This window comes from Myxocyprinus asiaticus, chromosome 38 (assembly GCF_019703515.2).
Source record: "Myxocyprinus asiaticus isolate MX2 ecotype Aquarium Trade chromosome 38, UBuf_Myxa_2, whole genome shotgun sequence".
In the NCBI taxonomy this organism is placed as follows: Eukaryota; Metazoa; Chordata; class Actinopteri; order Cypriniformes; family Catostomidae; genus Myxocyprinus; species Myxocyprinus asiaticus.
The window spans coordinates 31,351,889-31,372,504 of NC_059381.1; the positions used below are offsets into that span (position 1 = coordinate 31,351,889).

Sequence of the window (20,616 nt, forward strand, 5' to 3'; positions counted from 1 at the left end):
AGATAGATTCTATAGACAGACAGACAGATAGATAGATAGATAGATAGACGGACAGATAGATAAACAGACAGACAGACAAATAGATAGATATGGATTCTGTAGACAGACAGACAGACAGAAGTGTAGTTATTTATTTTAACTTAATTTATTATAATTCATTGTAATATACAGTACTCTCTATATATTTATATTTTATATTATCATATTGGCCACAACCCCAATCATTTAGTATCACTGAAGGGCACTTCTAGTCTTTTCAACATACACAATTTCTTTGTAATTCATAAGTATGGTCTCAGAGATCTAAACAAAAATGTATTACTGAGTCTCAGAGCGCATCCGACAGCATGACACACTGATTGGCACAAACATGCTGTTTTCCTCCCTGGTTACTATATAATTTAGGACAGAAACATATTTTTCCAATGTATTTCACATTAATATATGCTCTTTGGTATGCTCTTTTGGCACAATATATTGCTCATTGCAAAAATCTTCAAATTGCAGTAACTTCATTAATTGGTCCTTAACCAAATAAAGAAAACAGTCTCTTTGAAATACTTTGACAATATATTAGCACATTAGCACAACCACTGTGGAGTCCAAGAGTATTTGCAAACTGGATACAATTTTATACAGGGAATCAAACTTATTTTCCCCATCAAAAAGCAAAGCAAATGGAGTCACCACACTGTTTTGCTTGAGGTGTATAATGGATGATCTGTTTACCATGATCTATTTATTAATACAGAGCTGGATCACTGGAGGAACACGAGGTGAGAGGCAGCTGAATGCTTTCGCTAGGGCCTCCTGCCAAAGCAAACATATTCCCTTGGCATCCTTACATTAGTGCCGTCAATGGCCTACATCCATAATATGTTAGTGCAGCAGCTTTGGAAATGAGACCCCAGCTCAAGGGGAATGGCAAGCTTATTACGGGTCAAATTTGGCATAGAAATGTAGTCCCTGTAGGTTGAAATTATTCTAATTGTAACCATATATGATTTATTTATCCTCAGTTATTTTAATGACATGATTTAGTGTTGAGGTTGAGAATTGCATTATCACTGGGTGACATAAATATACAATGAATGGCCTATAAATATCTGAAAAAACAAAAAAAAACAATTTTTTTTTACAAGAACTGTGAAGCAAATTTGCATCATTCGAGACAAATGTAATAGATTATGGTCTTATATAGACACATTTTTATTAGTGGACAGCAGCAAAAGACTAAACCCAGCTGGACACCTGTTCAGACCACGTATTCCTTGATCAATGCAATTCAAAGTAATTTCCAATACTCCTTCTGCTAAAAGTTTTTAAGGAAGAAGATGTAGAGAGCTGTGAGTAGTTAAGTATGAAACATTAGTCATCCATTGCTCTGAATACAAACAGCCAATGCCAATAACAATGGAGCTCTCTCTGTCCCTGTGTGTTTGCTTAAGATAATATTACTGCTTTTGCAAATTTTCCTCTATATGTTACAGCTTGTAGTTACTGATCATGGTTAAAGTCTTTGAAGTTCTTCCCCAAATCAATTTGTGCAATGGACCTTCCCTTTATGTTGGAAAAAAAAAAAAAAAAGTATTGCACCATTGTCATAACATCATGTGACGGGTCAATGCTTGAAGTTTGAAAGAGGTTATTTAGCACAGATGATGATTTTCACTGTCCAATTCCCTCTAAATTGATTGGAAAAATGTAAATGTTTACTATATTTGCTATGAGGTTTGCTCTTGTGTTTATAATTTGGGTACATACTATCCTTCTGACTTATACATTGAAAAAACAATGTGTCTGAACAAGTACACAAACAACAGTCACAAGAACAAACTGTGTTTTTCATCAGGACAAGAGTAATATTTTGTGGTCTAAGCATTCAACAACAGGTCAAAGTAAGCTAAATTGCTTTAAATGGATACATTTTCTTCGTCTTGGGGAAATCTGCACTTGTAGTCATGCATTGGTTGCATGCACTATGTTCCCCAATGTAATGAGACAGCAACATTTCCTTTTATATTATCTAAGAAATGGCAAATACAACTTCTGTACAGAGTTGCACAATTTCTTCCAAAACTGTCAATAGATGACAACCAGTCTCAACTAGAGTAGCCAGACCTTTGACTAAACATCAAACTGGTCCTCATTTTAGCTTATTCTGGCCAAGAACCACCCATTTAGACAGGAAGAGATTGACTGACTGACTGACTGACATGTGAAGTGACCAATCAAAGTTTGTTTTGTTTTTATGTGTATTTGAGGGCAAAGTTATCTGAAATAGATCATTCCATAATAATAAGTAGACATTGAAAAAAAAAAAAGTATTTGAATAATGGCTCAGTGGTCTACATAACATGCACTTCAGATTTCAGTTTGTTCAGAAGACTAACCTACCTGGTCTCATAGAAACATGTTACTAAACCTACATTTGTGCACTTTTTTTTTTTTTACATTGCTCATCATTGTACATGTAGTAGGAGTTTCCTGCTGAAATGAACACTAGAGGCGCACTACAACAATGACTTTGATTCCCTTTACACAAATCCAGAGTAAAATTATTACAGATTTTTAGATTATATTATGACATCTAAACACTTTTACTATAGTGTATGACTTGTAAGGCGATACATTTCAATGTTTGCATTACATAACAAACTACATTTACAAGCATTTATGAGTCTTTGGTTTCATCCAATATGCCATTTTTAAAATGTAATCTATTTATTGTGAAAAGGCACGCTGTTGTTCACAACGACCACGTACGTGGACTACAGACTAATTTTTCTGAAATTACCCTATATTTACTGTGCATTTCCACATAGAGAATCAATGGATGCATCCGAAAGCTGAAAATGTTGCTCTCAGAGGCTGTATATGGAGTTAGGATGAAAATAAGGTCCATTTTAAACTGTTCTGAGATCAGTGCAGACAGACAGCACACTGGAAGTTAAGTCATTCCCTAATTAGGTAGCAAAGGAGCATCCTATAGCTCTCTATGCAGCTAAATGCATTCAATCCAAACTTCCTATCAAAAATTCAGTTTCAGGCTGCAGATGATGTTTGGATCACTCAATGTTTGGCAGACATGGAACAATGTCTCAGTCACTAGTGCATACCTTAAGGCCAGGAGAGTGAGGTTTACACACTGCACAGCTATCATGTACCAGCTGGCTACCATTACATTCATTCCCCTAAACCTCACTCTCATCCGGGTCACAGCACCAGTGTCACTGGGTCTTACTCAACCTGCCCCATGCCGGATTTGAACTGCTGATCCCTGGCATAGGAGTCGGACACACTACCAAGGAGGCTATAACAGCCATGGGCTCTAGACTCGGTCGCTAGTGCGTCTCTCAAGACCGGGAGAGTGAGGTTTACACACTGCACAGCTATCACGTACCAGCTGGCTACCGTTACACTCACCCCCCTAAACCTCACTCCCATCCAGGTCACGGCATCAGTGTTACCGGTCCTACTCAACTCGTCCCAAGCCGGATTCGAACCGGCGATCTCTGGCATGGGAGTCGGACGCACTAGCAAGGAGACTATAAAAGCCATGGCCTCTCTAGCCTCAGTCGCTAGTGCGTCTCTTAAGGCCAGGAGAGTGAGGTTTACTCACTACACAACTATCACACACCAGCTGGCTACCATTACAGTTGCTTACTGACCCAAGTCAAAAGAGAATCTGTATTCTAGTCCCTAATATGGCTTGGGTTTCTCCTTCAGTGCAAGTCTTTAGGGGGATTTCATTGTCTGCCAGGCGAACATCATTATAACGATCACTTGGAAAAGCAATAGCACCTCTTATCAACAAGCCGCATGATTTGAGGTATCATTCATGTCCGTTGCAAAAATGCTGGCTGGTTTACACACCAAACTTTAAAACTTAGGGTTGGGGGTTTAACATTAAATTTTTACTCCACTGACGGTTAGGTTTAGGGTTTGGGTTTGGGTTAGGGGGTGGAGTTAATTAAATATGCATTCCTGTTGACTTGTTTACAACTAAAAATACAACTCACTTTTGGCACAAAACATTTCACCCAAAAACTGGAGCTCAAAGAAGGGTCTGTCTGCTGACCTGCAAGACTATTACAAGGCACGCCCACTACAAGTTATGCCCCCTTCAAATAACCAGTGAAATGTTGAGGTCTTGCTGCATTTGGATCACACTCATACACTGTGTTTGTTGTGTTTATTTGGAGTCCAGCAGCAACCCTGGCTTCAACTACACCTATCCCTACCCTTAAACCTAACCCTAATCCTACCCCTATACCTAATCCTAACCACAGAGATTAAAATTAAAATCTTTGTAAAAGTTTGTAAAATTATTCAATATACCGCAACGTAAAAGTTCTATATAATACAATCATTCCACTGTATCACTAGGTGGCGACAGTGAGGAGAAACGGATGAAAATGAAATGGAGACAAAAACTATGCTAAGCTAATAGGCTAACCGGTTAGCTTGTGAGATATGTGGGGAAAACAGAACAGAGAAATGTTTAATTTAACCATTTATATCTCCAGTTTAATAATAAGATATATGATTTATAATTTAGAAGTTATTCATATTTGATAGAATCATACAGCAATTGCATAGGAGTTTAAAAGTTCCTTCAGCCAATAGAATCGCTTTGTGATCCTAGGGGGGCGTTACTGGGAGTGGGCATGTTGTGTAGTGGGTGTTCCTTGTCGTCTTGCGGGATGCAGACAGAGGCTGCATCTGAAAACTGGGAAATGTTGCCTTCAGAGACTGTATACAGAGGTAGGATGAAAATAAGTTGCTTTTCAAACTTTTCTGAGAGCAGTTTCTTTATTCATTCAAAAATGCTGTCGTTTAAGCCATTAACTGATTAAGCAGAAAGTAAGATGTCTATGTTTTTGGATGCAGCCAGATACACTTGCTCACACGTGCCTATATGTTTAACAAAACAAAATGTTTATACAAAGTCTAAATAGATTTTTCATAAATAGGACCTTCTCCATCATCATTGTTAAATCAGGTCAAGGGACTAGTCAGTACTACAACAGATTTACACAATGTGACAAGGCTCTTTTAACTCTTTCAAGGAGGAAGCGGGAAGCGGGAGACTGGTAACAATCCAACATTTGTCTTTATTTCTCACATAAACTTAAAGAATGCTTTTCAGCTTCAACAAAATGACAACACAGTAAAACATAGCTAGGGCCCTGAACAAACCGAAAGGAAGGGTGACAAATTGGTGTAAGCTGAACGGTGTGGAAAATGCCATTTTTTTCATGGGACGTGGGAGTTAAGGGGATCTGCCAATATCCCTTTGTCAATTCCAGTGTCAAAGAAAAGCAAGCCACGCCTAACCGATTGAGCAGTCATCAATCCAAGGCATCGGGTACACATCAAACTTAGACACCGCATTGACATCACTCTTCGGAACCAACACCACCTGGCTGGCCCAGTCACTGTGGGATTCTTCTATTACCCCCATATCCAGCATGGCCTTTAAATGTCCCGAACCACTTTTTTTGTTTTCGGGTAATCGGTAGGGATGACTGCGTACCACTACTCCTGGGGTCGTTTTGATATGGTGCTCTATGAGATTTGTACAACCGGGAAGAGGCAAGAACACATCGGAGAATTCTCTTGCAACCTGGCAACCTCTGTGACTTGTGACGGTGAGAGGTGGTCTCCGAAAGTGTCTGGGGTGACTCGATTGGTGGCTTTTAAGTTCACCTCCGGTCCAAGCTCCTCCCTCTACAGAACCAGCGTTGCCAATATCACGGGGACCGCCTCTCTCCATGGTTTTAAGAGATTGAGGTGGTAAATCTGATGTGCTCTACCTCTATCCGTTCATTTAACCTCATAATCAATTTCCCCGACTTGCCGTGTGACCTCAAAGGGTCCTTGCCGCTTGGCAAGTAATTTAGAGCTTGATGTGGGGAGTAATACAAGGACTTTATATTGCGAAGGCAATAGGGCATCCGACCTCGCTCAGCGTCAGTGTGCAGAAATGCTGGCGGTGCTGTTCTGGAATGCAGCCGACCCGTTGCAGGACGGCTTTCTTCAACTCGGAACACTCCAGGAGGCTGGCAACTGGGAGTTGTTGTGCCACAAGTTGGGCTTCCCCAAACAGCAGCAGCAGCAGATGGACCACCCACTGCGAGCATGGCCACTTCAGGGCTCTGGCCGTGTGCTCGAAGAGCTCCAGGAAGGCCTCCATGTTATCCTGTGGTGCCATCTTAGTGAGGGTCACATGGGGTCCTGCTGCTGCTGGGGTCGCTGCTGAAGCCCCCTCCTGGGGCAGCAAGCTCCGCAACACCCGCCGGTCCTCCGATTGGGCCTGGAGGAGCACCTCGAAACACTTCTCTTGCTCCTTCCGCAGCTCCATGAGGGCCTGGTGTTGTGCTTGGTGGATGCTGGCGAGGGACTTGACTTCTTCCAGCAGCGAGGACGTTATGACAGCGTATCCTTCTCCTTCCCAGGTTTTGGCACCACTGTGACAAGGTTCTTCAACTCTTTCAAGGAGGAAGCAGGAGATGGGTAACAATCCAAAGTGCATCTTTATTTTTCACACAAACTTAAAGAATGCTTTTAAAAAAAAAAGGAGTTCATTCTGAGGGTTAAATGCATTCTTAAAGGGCTAATGCATGTTACTGGTCTTATTGTGAACAATTCATCCATACATATATTTTTATTTATAAAAAGAAATTTGACTTCGTAATCTTTCATTGAACTGTCATAACTTGCTCTTCCACTGATATGACTGAAGCTTCTCTGCTGACATATGTGAAGCAGTATAGTCAATAGTCAGTTTTAACCCCGCCACTTCAAGAGACTCTCACTGTACACAAACCTAGCTTCTAAGGCAGAGATGTGTTTATTTTCAGCTCTTTCCCTCCCAAAAGCCTTGTTCCATAACCCAAACTACCTAGGTTATGGTTCCACTGGCTTGAATTTTTATTAGGGCTGGGAAATTTAATGCATTAATTTCTGCGATTAATAGTTGACTTTTTCATGCGTAATTAAAAAAAACAAAATTCAATTAATGTAGTATCTGTTTTTTTGCACTTCCTGAAACTTCACTAATGTTTTTCCCCACTTCCTGTGGCTAAAACTGACATAAGTACATTTCTAGGAGGTACAGGCTTGACTCGACTGCACAGCCTAGCACAGAAACTGATTGTGTAGAGCAGTGCACACTGATCATTATGCGTAACACATGTCCAGGGCATACTGTAATAAACATAGAAGCAGATTTACTGTACGGAGAATGGAGACTTCATCCTTCAGTGGTGAGCCAGGTATGGGAGAGATACGGACAAGCTGCCATACTGTATTTCTTCGCATTGCCCGAAAACGCTCACTCATTGTCCTCTGAACTAGTTAGTGTCAAAAGCGAAACCGCGCGAGACCCAGCATGTGCGCGACAGAGACTGAACACCAGCCAGAGAAAATAATAAAACTCAGCAAAAAAAGAAACGTCCCTTTTTCAGGACACTGTATTTTAAAGATAATTTAGTAAAAATCCAAATAACTTTACAGATCTTTATTGTGCAGGGTTTAAACAATGTTTTTCATGCTTGTTCAATGAACCATAAACAATTAATGAGCATGCACCTGTGGAACGGTCATTAAGACACTAACAGCTTACAGACGGTAGGCAATTAAGGTCACAGTTATAAAAACTTAAAACACTAAAGAGACCTTTCTACTGACTCTGAAAAACACCAAAAGAAAGATGCCTAGGGTCCCTGCTCATCTGCGTGAACATGCCTTAGGCATGCTGCATGGAGGCATGAGGACTGCAGATGTGGCCAGGGCAATAAATTGCAATGTCCGTACTGTGAGATGCCAAAGACAGTGCTACAGGGAGAAAGGAAGGACAGCTGATCGTCCTCGCAGTGGCAGACCACAATTAACAACACCTGCACAGGATCGGTACATCCGAATATCACACCTATGGGACAGGTACAGGATGGCAACAACAATTGGCCGAATTACACCAGGAATGCACAATTCCTCCATCAGTGCTCAGACTGTCCGCAATAGGCTGAGAGAGGCTGGACTGAGGGCTTGTAGGCCTGTTGTAAGGCAGGTCCTTACCAGACATCACTGGCAACAATGTCCCCTATGGGCACAAACCCACCTTCGCTGGACCAGACAGGACTGGAAAAAAGTGCTCTTCACTGACGAGTAGCGGTTTTGTCTCACAAGGGGTGATGGTCAGACTCACGTTTATTGTTGAAGGAATGAGCATTACACCGAGACCTGTACTCTGGAGTGGGATCGATTTGGAGGTGGAGGGTCTGTCATGGTCTGGGGCGGTGTGTCATAGCATCATCGGACTGAGCTTGTTGTCATTGCAGGCAATCTCAACACTGTGCGTTAACGGGAAGACATCCTCCTCCCTCGTGTGGTACCCTTCCTACAGGCTCATCCTGACATGACCCTCCAGCATGACAATGCCACCAGCCATACTGCTCATTCTGTTGCTTGATTTCCTGCAAGACAGGAATGTCAGTGTTCTGCCATGGCCAGCAAAGAGCCCGGATCTCAATCCCATTGAGCACGTTTGGGACCTGTTGGATCGGAGGGTGAGGGCTAGGGCCATTCTTGGTGGAAGAGAGAGGTAACATCTCACAGCAAGAACTGGTAAATCTGGTGCAGTCCATGAGGAGGAGATGCACTGCAGTACTTAATGCAGCTGGTGGCCACACCAGATACTGACTGTTACTTTTGATTTTGACCCCCCTTTGTTCAGGGACACATTATTCCATTTCTGTTAGTCACATGTCTGTGAAACTTGTTCAGTTCATGTCTTAGTTGTTGAATATTTTATATTCATACAAATATTTACATGTTGTGTTAATATCGTTGTTTGTAGTGTGAGGACACTGATCTCCACAATCACTAAGCCTTAAATATTAATAGGAGAAAAGTTTGAGATTTAAAGATCCATTTCTTTTACTATTTGGAGAAAGATTATAATAAAAAATAATTGTAATGTGTTAAATGCACAAGCATTCAGAGCAAGTATTTTGGCCAAGGGACACAAATGCTGCTCTATTCCTACAAATAGCTGCATTGGAAATGACCCTGCCTGTCCAGTGAGACAATTCGCTTGGGCTTCCTCAACATCTGGGCAGTTTTAAAATGGGGCCGATCTTAGTTTAACACTGTAATGAATCTCCTCCAGCATCGGGTGAGAAAATGTGAAGAGCAATTAAACTCAACAGATGTAGCAGGACTTTTTGAGGAATGGGGATTTCATTGTTGTGGCTTACGCATTGGAAGGCCAACTCGAGAGCGACCAGCAGCTGTGTTTCAGGAGAAGCTGGGGGTGGATGGAGGGTTTGATTTTCTTTGCCCCCCCCCCCCCCCACCACACACACACACACACACACACACACACACACACACACACACACTCAGTAATTACTCTGGTGATTTATAATGTCCAGAAGACAAATGCAATGTCAGCTGAAACGTCTCTCCCCCAACCGATGCCCTGAACATACAATTTCACACTACATTACCGACCCTCTCCAAGGGCATCACGATTTAATTGCCACATATCTGAGGCCAAAATTGCTGTGTCACTTGTTTCTCCACACGGTGGAGAAACAACATTGGAAAACTTCTTTCAACACTTTTAGAGCTGATGAGGAATGAAATCTGAAAGCTTGATTCATTCGCAAATAAATCTGCACATTGGAATAACCAAGGAACTGTAAACATATCTGAATCTTCAACATTCACTAAACACTAAACTGCAACAAATTTCAACAATTATAAAACTTCACCAGTTCATTGCTAGTCATTAAAGGGATCATATCATACGTTATTCTATACTTTTTCCCTGAGACTCACTTAAAGGTGCACTCAGTCATTTTTTATCTGATTAAAAACGTTTTACTCCTAAATAAATGAATAGTAATTTTTAAATATATGTATAAATTAATGAGCACTAATATGAGATGAAGACTCGAGTCATATCAGTAACCTTTTATTCTACATGGAGAGGGTCCCCTCATGGGAGCGGCCGTGTTAGGATCACAATAATGCTGCATCCACACCGTTAGGTGTCAGTGTTAGTCCAAGATGACACAAACAAAAAAGTTACTGAGTGCACCTTTAAAGTTAGTAGTTTTTGTGCCAGAAATTGTTGTAATTTCGTTTTAACCATCCACCCTTTCTCTTACCCTAGAATTCAAAGGGCTGTTCTTTACTCCTGGAATAGTCGACTCAAAAATGAAAATTATTTTGTTATTTAATCACCATAATGTCGCTTCAAACCCACATAACTCTTCATAGGGTTATTTTGCCATAATGAAGGTGAATGGTGACTCTGGTCTGTCAAAACGGACAAAAAACGCCATAAAACCACAGTTCGATTAATCGATATGACTCCAGCACTATATTTCAAGTTTTCTGATCACTTTGTGTGATGAACAGAATTAAATGTAGTCATTATTCACTCTCAGATAAAGTCAAATTAGTTAGGGCTGTCGATTTGTTTAAATTTTTTAATTGAATTATTTACATAAGTTAGTTAATTAATCACTCAATTAATCGTATATATCAATCTTTGCTAGGAAAGTTCTCCAAATAAAGATAATTCAGTATAAATAATACATAACAATTCAAATAATTATAAATATATATAATAAATATAATTCAGATTGAAATATATTCTGTGATTGTGGTAGATGACTACAGCATTGATGGATACAAAAAATGTCTTTAGAAGTCAATATATTGTTTGTTTTATCCCTATATCATTGAACATAAGCCTACAGTCGACAGCAATCCATTTTGCATTGAGTTCATCAATCTATCCTGTTCTCACAGGATGCCTTCTTGCGTTCTGTTTAGCTATTTTTAATTGTCTGTCTATGCAGATTTTTTTCCCCCTTTTCTCCCAATTTGGAATGCCCAATTCCCGCTACTTAGTAGGTCCTCGTGGTGGCACAGTTACTCAATCTGGGTGGCGGAGGACAAGTCTCAGATCATCAATCCGCACATCTTATCACGTGACTCGTCGTGCATGACACCACGCAGACTCCGCGTGTGGAGGCTCATGCTACTCTCCGTGATCCATGCACAACTTACCACGCACCCCATTGAGAACGAGAACCCCTAATCGCTACCACGAGGAGGTTAACCCATGTGACGCTACCCTCCCTAGCAACCGGGCCAATTTGGTTGCTTAGGAGACCTGGCTGGAGTCACACAGCACTCCTTGGATTCGAACTCGCGACTCCAGGGGTGGTAGTCAGCATCAATACTCGCTGAGCTACCCAGGCCCCCTATGCAGAGTTTTTAAGTTTTTAAGACACTGTGTCAAGTAGTTGAAAATTAGAAAATCTGTGTCGAGGTGCCTGCATTCTATTGTGCTTCGTCCAGCAGTCAAGAGCGCGTCCTGGGTGAACGGCTCTTATTCTGTAGCTGCACTGCTTGTGAGATTTGTTGAGGTGCGCTGACTGCCCCCTGCTGTTGCGGCTCATAAAAACACGCAGTTACATGTATTTCAAGTATGGTTTGCTCCATTGGTTGGAAAATGAATGCTTTTATTATGGAATTTACGTACGGGTCAGGGACAATGATTAATTGCATACATTTTTTACATAATTAATCACACCAAATTAACATGTTAAATTGACAACCCTAATATTAATAAAGTAAGACGCTTAAATATATATGGTGGCTATGCTGAGCATATCAAACCTCCTTGGTTCTCATTGTGTCTTGTGACCAAATGTCATGATGTCTTTTGCAAATTTTAAAAATGTATCTTTTAAGTTCCATGGAAGAAAGTCATAGGTGTGGAGCGACATGAATGTTAGTAATGCTGCCTTCATGTGCTATTGGAATTATCCTACTTCCCACTTCTCAAGTGGTAATTACAAGTACGCTGCATTCAAGTGCTTTGTTGTCAGAAAGAACAGGAAACATGGACGACGCCAGGTTCATTCCTACATATTTCTTGAGGAACTTATATTTTGACAGCGTAATACATATTACTCATTTAGCTTCCTGACACTAATGGAATTTTGGTCAAATACAAAGTATTTTCATGGTGTACAAATGTAAAAAATGCATCAAATGGTTGATGATATACATAAATGAATATGACCAAAATGGCAAGCGCTAACAATTAGCTGTATTTAGAATAAAATAAATAAAACCTGTCATTCACTACAGAAACTGTATACCTCGGCCATGTTGAAAGTTTACGACTCCTCCCATCTCGGGTATCAAAATTATCTTTGAGTTTCCCAGATGTAATTACGACTTAAGAGTTCGTTTATGTGCAACTTTCAAGTGGGAAACTCATATTTACGATAATTCCAATAGCACGTGAAGGCAGCATAAATAATGAAGGGATTTTCCTTTTTGGTTGAACTATTCCTTTAAGATGAGTGATTACACCAATAGTATCTTTTTTTAAATTTTTTTAAGGAACACATTTTCTCTTATCATTTAAAGCAGAGGACATGGGATTGGGAGGACAGTACGTTCTTGTTGAAGAAAAAAATCTCTACGACCAGATCAAGTGAGATCTTCACACCGTCCCTCAGTTCACATTTTACCTTTTAAATGAGAGTTGGATCAGGTTTCTTCAGATGGAGAGCAATGATTGCAAACTCCTTAATAGGCATGAGTGAACACTGGGTTCAGGACAAAGTCGCCAGTAGCATTGCCAAGATCAGGGCTGGAAATATGAGCTTGCACCTGGGCTATTATAGGGAACATTTTGCTATCAATTACAGTGAATGAGGATCCAGGGTGTAACTGCCAGGTGGCAGTTGTACTTTAGCTGCTACAGTGGCCCCAAAAAGTATTTGGACACTTAAGCCATACTTAAAAATGTATGAATGATTAGAGATAATAAAACTCAATACATGGCCCAAAGTATGTGGACATCTGAAAAGCACACCCATAGGCTATGTGCTTGTTTATCATTTAATTTCACGAGACATGATGATAACCAATAATGTTTGATGTTACTGACATTGCTGCGAATGGGTAAATAATGACTTACATTTCTTTCATCACATGTGATTGTATCGCTTCAGAAAACTTGGAACAGAGTATAAGAGTTGTATCGGTTACTTTTACTGTGGATTTATGGTGTTTTGTTGTCCTTTTTTCAAGCTTGACAGACTTTAAGTGGGGTTCACAACTGGGCTTTGTGCAAGCGAATCAGGATCTTCCACATCAGACTCAGTAAACCATTTCTATATAGACCTCGCTTAGAGAACAGGGGCATTTTCATGCTAGAACACAAAAGTTGAACCCCATTCTACTGTTTGTCTAAGGAGATTGCATGGCTATTTGCTTGATTTTATGCACCTGATAGTAATGGGTGAAGCTGAAAAAGCACAACCTGTCCAATAGAATGGGGGTGTCCACATATTTTCTGCCATGTCATGTATCAAACTAAGTGGCTTTTTTTAAAATTTATTTATTTTTACATAATTGTTGCAATTACTTTTAACCAATGGGTCCCAAGGTCATTTTTAAGGATGAAGTCAGTTCCCCTCAAGTTCACACAGGTGTCCTAGCAGAGTAACCACAGGTGTAGTTCATCACATTAACTACAATTATTTGGCTCAACAACCATAACGTAAGAAAATTAATAGCTTCTACTCAGAAATGTACACATTTATAATTTTTTTTTTGGCTTTACTTAATTTGCATTCATGTGTACAACACAAAATAGTAATTATAAGGTGAACTTGAGTGATACACAAAGTAAAAGAATGATTGTGAGTTCCTTGAACTTCTTTGGCTTAACAATCCATCAAATTCAGATTTTATGTACTACTAACTCAAATGTTGAAGTACAAAAATGAGGTTGTGGGAAATACCCATAATTGCGCTTGTATAATTTAAGCACGTTTGTTTGGTCAAAAGGAATTATTGGGGCATTTAATTAAATGTTATTAAGAATTAATAGAGATTTTAGCTCTTTTTAGTATTATTGATGTTGTTTAACTGTAATTAGTTGTTTCATGTAGTCACCGTTAAGGTGATTAGTGTTCCCTTTGAAGTTGGATCCCTATTCAATCCATGTAAGTTTTCCTTGCGAATGTGGATATGCGTAGGTTTTGTTTTACTTCTTTGGGGAATCAATTGTTTAATGACTGTTTAAAGTTAATAGTGGCCAGATCTTTGAAGCTCCAAAAAGCACATAAAGGTTGCATAAAAGTAATCCATATGACTCCAGTGGTTAAATCCATGTCTTCAGAAGTGATATGATAGGTGTGGGTGAGAAACAGATCAATATTTAAGTTGTTGTTTTACTATAAATTATCCTTCCTGCCCAGCAGGTGGCGATACACACGAAGAATGCAAATTGCCTAAAACGAAAGATGAATGTGAAAGTGGAGATTTATAGTAAAAAAGGACTTAAATATTTATCTGTTTCTTACCCACACCTATGATATCGCTTCTGAAGATATACACCAAACATATGCGTTTTGGACCTTCAAAGTCTGGTCAACATTCACTTGCATCATATGGACCAAAAGAGCTGAAATATTCTTCTAAAGATCTTTGCTTGTGTTCAGCAGAAGAAAGAAAGTCGTACACATCTGAGATGGCATGAGGGTGAGTAAATGATGAGCGAATTTTCATTTTGGGAGAACTATAGACCTTTTTCACAGACTGTGATGACACGTTTCCACCTTATTTAGCAGCGTAAATCTCGAAAAGAAAAATTATATTATGCATTTTTTAAATGTTGAGTGTAAATTTATAACATTATACTTTGTGTTGTATTTCCTTGGAATTAGGTTTAAAAAATGAATTACCACAGCTGTGAGGGGGTTTCTATTACAGCTGCTGAGAGAGTGACGGTAAATTTGGCATCTTCTCCCATCTGACTGTCTTAATGCACTGCTCTCTATTTATTTCTTCTTCTGGAAAGTCATTCAAACGTAAGAATGGATTTTTTCTTTCGCTCTTGGAGCAAAGGGGTAAGTGAAAATAAAATTTGTTGTGGTCTCCCATTCACCGCTGTCGAAGTTTACCCAAACGTTTACTTCCGCATTCCAAAACCAGAGTGTGATAAAGGTCAATTCATTTAAATCGTGTGACATATCTTTTTAATTCACACAGTTTTATTAAATAAAGTTGAATGAACTGATATATTTGTGTATGCAGTATCTAACAAAGGTTTTCTAGTTATGCTGACATAAAATGACCATAAGTTGAATTTACTTAAAAAGCAAGATGCAAAAATGTTAAGAAAAAGTAAATCCAACACATTAAATTAAGTAAATCCAACACATCATTTTTTCCCCCAGTGATATGGACAAGTTCCACTAATGTTTGTCAACCAGTAAAAGTCCCAACAAACTTATTTTACTTTAATGTTTTGCTTGAAAAGTGTACTTGTATCTAATGCAATAGCATTTATACTGTATATTGTTAGGCTTGGCTTAAGTGTCCAAATAATTTTGGTGGGCCACTCTTCAAATGTACAACCTATTATTAGGGTGTTTCGTCAACTTCAGGCACTTTAATGTCCCAGAGGTTGATTTTTATTCAAATGAACAGATTTCAACTTTTTGGTATATAAAGGTCACATTAAAACTTACTTGGAAACTTTTTTTTTGCCAATGTGTGAACGGCTTGTAACGCAACATAAAAAAATTAGCCCTTCCCAGACTTCCTAGGTTGCCTATTAAAGCCTGTAGACTGATTTTCATGCGAATGGAGCGGGACGCTTTTGCCGGGAAAATCCAAAGGATGTGACGTTTATGCGTGCTCCCGAGAGCCTTGCCTCAGTGCTTCTCTTCCGCTATTCAACCGTGACAACAAACTGCAACACTAGGTAACATTATCTTAGAGATGGAATCCAGCAAAAAAAAAAAAAAAAAAAAAAGAAGAAATCAAATTTTTTTTCTTTATTTCTTATAAAAGATTACTCAATTCAATTTGATGGCGTTTTGTTATGAAATTCAAATAGGTAAATCCTAAATTAATTTGTTTGAGTGTCTACATGTTAACCAACTCTTTTAGTGAAGAGCATGCTTGAGATGAAATACGAGACAAGAGATGTTTGAAGAAAACAAAGCAATTTCAAGATAAATGTCGCTTGTGAGCAGAATATTTTTATTGGGTGTCATTTCTAATCAAGCTGTAAAATGTGTGGAAAAATTATTAAATTGTGAGTATTTAGGATACATAAAATTTCAGCTATGAGATTAGCCATAGCAAGTCAAAAGAGTCTGCAATTTTATTCCAAAATCGTTAAGAATCTCATATCCATTAGTGTCATTTCCAGCACAGAATTCTATTAAACACATTTGAGATGTGCTGGAAGGAAATAACACTGTGGTGGGATATTTCATGACTTTAAAAAATGACAAATCTCCTGTGCTGCATGTACAATGTTAGGAGACAAAAACAAAAAAAAGTGTGAAATTGTTTTTAACGAGACTACATTTTTTAGATGTCCACAGTGCTAGTGTCGAAGTTGAAGGAACACCCATTCATTTAATAACACTACTTACAACAGAAGAACAGGGTTTGCTACTATTCCTTCTATTACATTATTCATAAACTGAACAGCTGTGAAACAGTCCCACAACAATATGTAGTATCCACCACCTACTGCAAAGAGGTTTACTGCAACAAGCAGCAAATATCAGAAGACACGTGATTGCAGCTCTTTAGCAGTCTGTCAAGCATCTGACTGTACTGCACATTCTCAGCAGAGAGGAGCTGAAAGACAGAAACAAGCTGGAACAGTCAAACTTTGTCCTAAACTGGGACATGACACCTCTCCAGAGGCTCTTCCGTTACCACAAACCCTTCTCTGGAAGTTCATGCCACTAGGACACTGGAGTTTCCAATGCAGTCCCGGGTCAAAAAGCTTTAAGCCCCAAATGGTTTCAATCATCTAACACTGTGTCTGCATGGTATGGAACACGGTGAACTCTTGAGGGTATTCGCTCCAGTTAATGTCCAGATGGAATCAGAAAAAAGCTGGTGAAGATTACCTCCACCCAACAATGCCACTACTAACAAGAGTCCAGAAGATTGCAGCATTGCTCAAAGACCAAGTCATTACATAGTGTGCTTCCCACAACAAACCACAAACTTTTGCAAGCATTCTGTGTTATTACAAATAATGCAACAGTATTGCAATATTTCTCCAAAAGATACATTTATTTAAAAAATGAGTCCCATTAAATCATTGCAAAAAAACAACACACATTTCACATATCCAGACATATAGAAAATGGTCTGGCTTCAGTCCAAACATTTTACTATTCATGTTTTATTTTTTTCAACATACATTTAAATGAAATCTAATAACATCAGTTATTTGCCTCTGAAGAATTCATGAGGCATTTTATTAAACTAAACCAAACTGGACAGCTTTGTACACACAAATAGTCCAAAACAACCCAACCACCTTAAAACAATGAGAACTCCTAAAATCCCAGTGCTCTGCAATTGTTCATCCACGGTAGCTGATCATCGATGGACAACTTTGGATGCTCCTTTCATCTCCATGTGAAATGGCAAAAAAGTATCCTAGTACCTAGAATATTATGGGCTCAAGAATTAAACAAATAATAATGCAAATAAAATATATGGTTCTGAATATGTTCAGTTTGTCTCTAAAAGTAACATTTAAGATTAAATGAGTAATTGTTTTGCTATATAATGTGAGGTTCAAAGTTTAAAAGACAAAACTAACAGTCCTAACTTGCCCTCAGCATAAAATTATTGTACCTTATAGTGTTTTGGCTGCAGTATTGCTGGCTGTCTCCTGTTGCTCAGCATCAGGTGTTAAACTTGATGGCCCCTCCTCTTTCTTCTCTGAGGAGAGGAAATCATGAATGGCGTTCTCGATGTGCGGCTTGAAGATGTGGTTCAGTTTTGGGTCTACCACTTGAGTAATGATTCTGTCCACCCCTGATTCCAACATTCCTGACCTGTGAAAATAAGCATGTTTTCAATCCAATATGAATATTGAATTAATATTTAAAGAGTCTAACAATTTCACATCTCTTTATTAAAGGGTGTAATTTCTGCACCACTACAATTAACAAACTGAATTGCAAAAGTAATGACCGTTTTCAAACTGATTTCCCGAACACTCCCCCATCTACACTCAAAATTAAAATGAATTAAAATTAACTAAAACAACACAATTCTAGAAAATGTTGTCACAACTTGATTTCATTGCGTTCTATCTATTTATATTTGAAAAATGGCAGTTTACTTAATCCATTTGATTTGGAACTACATTAATACTTTTTGTGGTGTTGATGTAGCATTGATCACGTTTACATGCACTTAAGAAAACGGTTTTTTCCAGGGTTTTTGCAGAAAGCGCCGTTCTGAAAGCTCTTGTAACCAAGAATTCTGATTTCCTTACGCTGTTTAAGGGATTAAGAGAAAGCAATTTTACACACCCAGGTTTCTCCCAAAGAACAGCGCTTATGTGTTTACATGGCCACATTAAGCCACGTTCCGGAGAAACCTAGGTGTGTTAAACCACTTTCTCTTATCAAATCAAAAATCAAAATCACTTAATCCCTTAAAGGGCGTAAGGACATCAATGTTCTCGTCTGCATGACATTTCAGAACGCCACATTCTGCAAAAACCCTGGAATAAACCGTTATCTTAAGTGCATGTAAACGTGGTCGATGTGGCCATGTAAACACACAAGGGGCATTCTAATACAGTGGGAAAAGCGCATACACTATAAACTATACCAATTTATACACACCAATGTAAAATATCGACAGTCCCTCATGTTTGTGTTTATGTGCTCATACACTGGGGAAATCCCTGAGTTTTATGTAAGAGGGAAACCCCACTATTGCAGTGAAATTCCACCGCAGATTGCGATGGAAAGTTAAGGAAACAAACACAGCAACATCTCTGGAGTATCTGGAAATAAAGGGAAGCAACGGAGAATAAAATAGTGAAGTCTTCCTCAGATGCCATGTTTGTTATTTACACAAGCGTCGCAGGGAAATTACGTTGCTGCCAAAAAACCTGCTTACTGATCGAGCCGCATGTATATGGGAGTAAAGCTAATGATGAGGACAGGTAGATGTCGCACATGAAACTGCTTGCTCGCTTCGTTGAGCAAATACTGTGCTAACCATTGCATTGTTAGTAAACTGCACTCTCTAGTGCTTCCAACTAGCATGAATTTAGTATACTAGCATTCACTTTCACTAATTAGTAAATAAAGAAATAAGAGATTTGAGTTACTTTAACTTGTCTAATTTTGTTGGGTTTATTCAACTCAACTAGGTTCCTTCTACACAAAATGTCTGTGTTGAGATTACATAGTAATTTTAAGTAAAGAAAACTCATTTCAAACATGTGTAACCACTGTCCACGATTGAATCAAGTTCAGCCAAATGTGCTTTTGGAGCTCAAAGTTCTGGTTACCATTCACTTGCATTGTATGCAGAGCTACAGAGCTGAAATATTCTTCAAAAAAATCTTCATTTGTGTTCTGCTGAAGAAAGTAAGTCATACACATCTGGAATGCATGAGGGTGAATAAATGAATTTTGGGTGAACTAACTCTTTGAAAGGAATTGTTCTGAATATTAAACACAATGTAATGTACAATGCAACGCAATAAAACATACAACATACAGAACGGTAGCAGAATTAACTTGATACATACTGAACTACACTCTGTCTCAAGACATTCCTCACTTGGTTCTTGTTGATGGATGGATTCCATTCTTGAGTACTAAGATGAGTGGACACAAAGTTGTCCACCTTCTGTCTGAGATTCTGGTAAGCTGGCTGGAGAGAGACATGAAACAGGTCAGTTTATATTAGACACAAATTGGATGACTGACAAAGGCAAAAAGTGAGGGGGGGATAGAGATAGAAGTAAAAACACAAAACCCTACGGATGTGTCTCAAAACCAAGTGAGCTGCCTACCTAGACATCATTTGTGATGCCCCAAAATGCTGTTTAGGTAGGCAGCTCACCAGTTTTTGAGACAAACTTCGTTGTATAAAAAGCATGAGTGCAAATCTAGATGCAGTATGTGTGTGTTTCACCTTCGTGTCCACGTCTGCCAGACAGTCTCGTCTAAACTCATCAAACAGCCCTCTGTTCTTCAGATGCTCCACTATGAGCGCGATGAGCTGCGGGTCTCCTGGAGGAAGACTAGCCATATTACTGCCGCCTTCTGCCATCATTTACTATCAAAATAATGATGATCGGCTATTAACAGTGCTTAAGAAGCGCAATCCGCTAGTGTCAGAAGGCTCTCTCACGTAAAAACGGTTTATAATGCAATAAATAACACTTCAAATAAAACAAAATCACTGAAGTTCATGAATGACAAGCATAAAAACAGTAGAAAAAGAAAGCGCTTCCTCGTTTTCTTTTGTGTTGGTCTGTCTGGAGGCGTACAAGCAGATATGCCACCTATCGGACACAACGAGAACAGCGCCTCAATATTACTCAACATTCTCAGAGTTTGTAGCACATTTAGCTTATAAAAATACCCACATTAGTTAAAAAAACACTGTTTTCTACGTTGTATCGCATTTAAGTAGTAAGCACCGTAAACTTATAAAAATTACTATTGTAATACTAATTTCTGTCAATATACCATAGTT

At 39.0% G+C, this 20,616-nt stretch overlaps 1 protein-coding gene across 1 annotated transcript in view; it reads right to left on the reverse strand.

The window, feature by feature from the left end:
• The window catches only part of LOC127428781 (uncharacterized), a 43,597-nt gene extending 23,201 nt beyond the window's left edge, over positions 1 to 20,396 (reverse strand). The window contains exons 1-4 of the mRNA XM_051677376.1: positions 20,050 to 20,396; positions 19,661 to 19,785; positions 17,741 to 17,939; positions 5,966 to 6,373 (exon numbers count right to left, since the gene is read on the reverse strand). Coding sequence (XP_051533336.1) covers positions 5,966 to 6,373; positions 17,741 to 17,939; positions 19,661 to 19,785; positions 20,050 to 20,190 — 873 coding nt within the window. The 5' untranslated portion in view covers positions 20,191 to 20,396. The remainder of the gene's footprint in view (positions 1 to 5,965; positions 6,374 to 17,740; positions 17,940 to 19,660; positions 19,786 to 20,049) is intronic.
• Between the last annotated feature and the right edge of the window lie 220 nt (positions 20,397 to 20,616).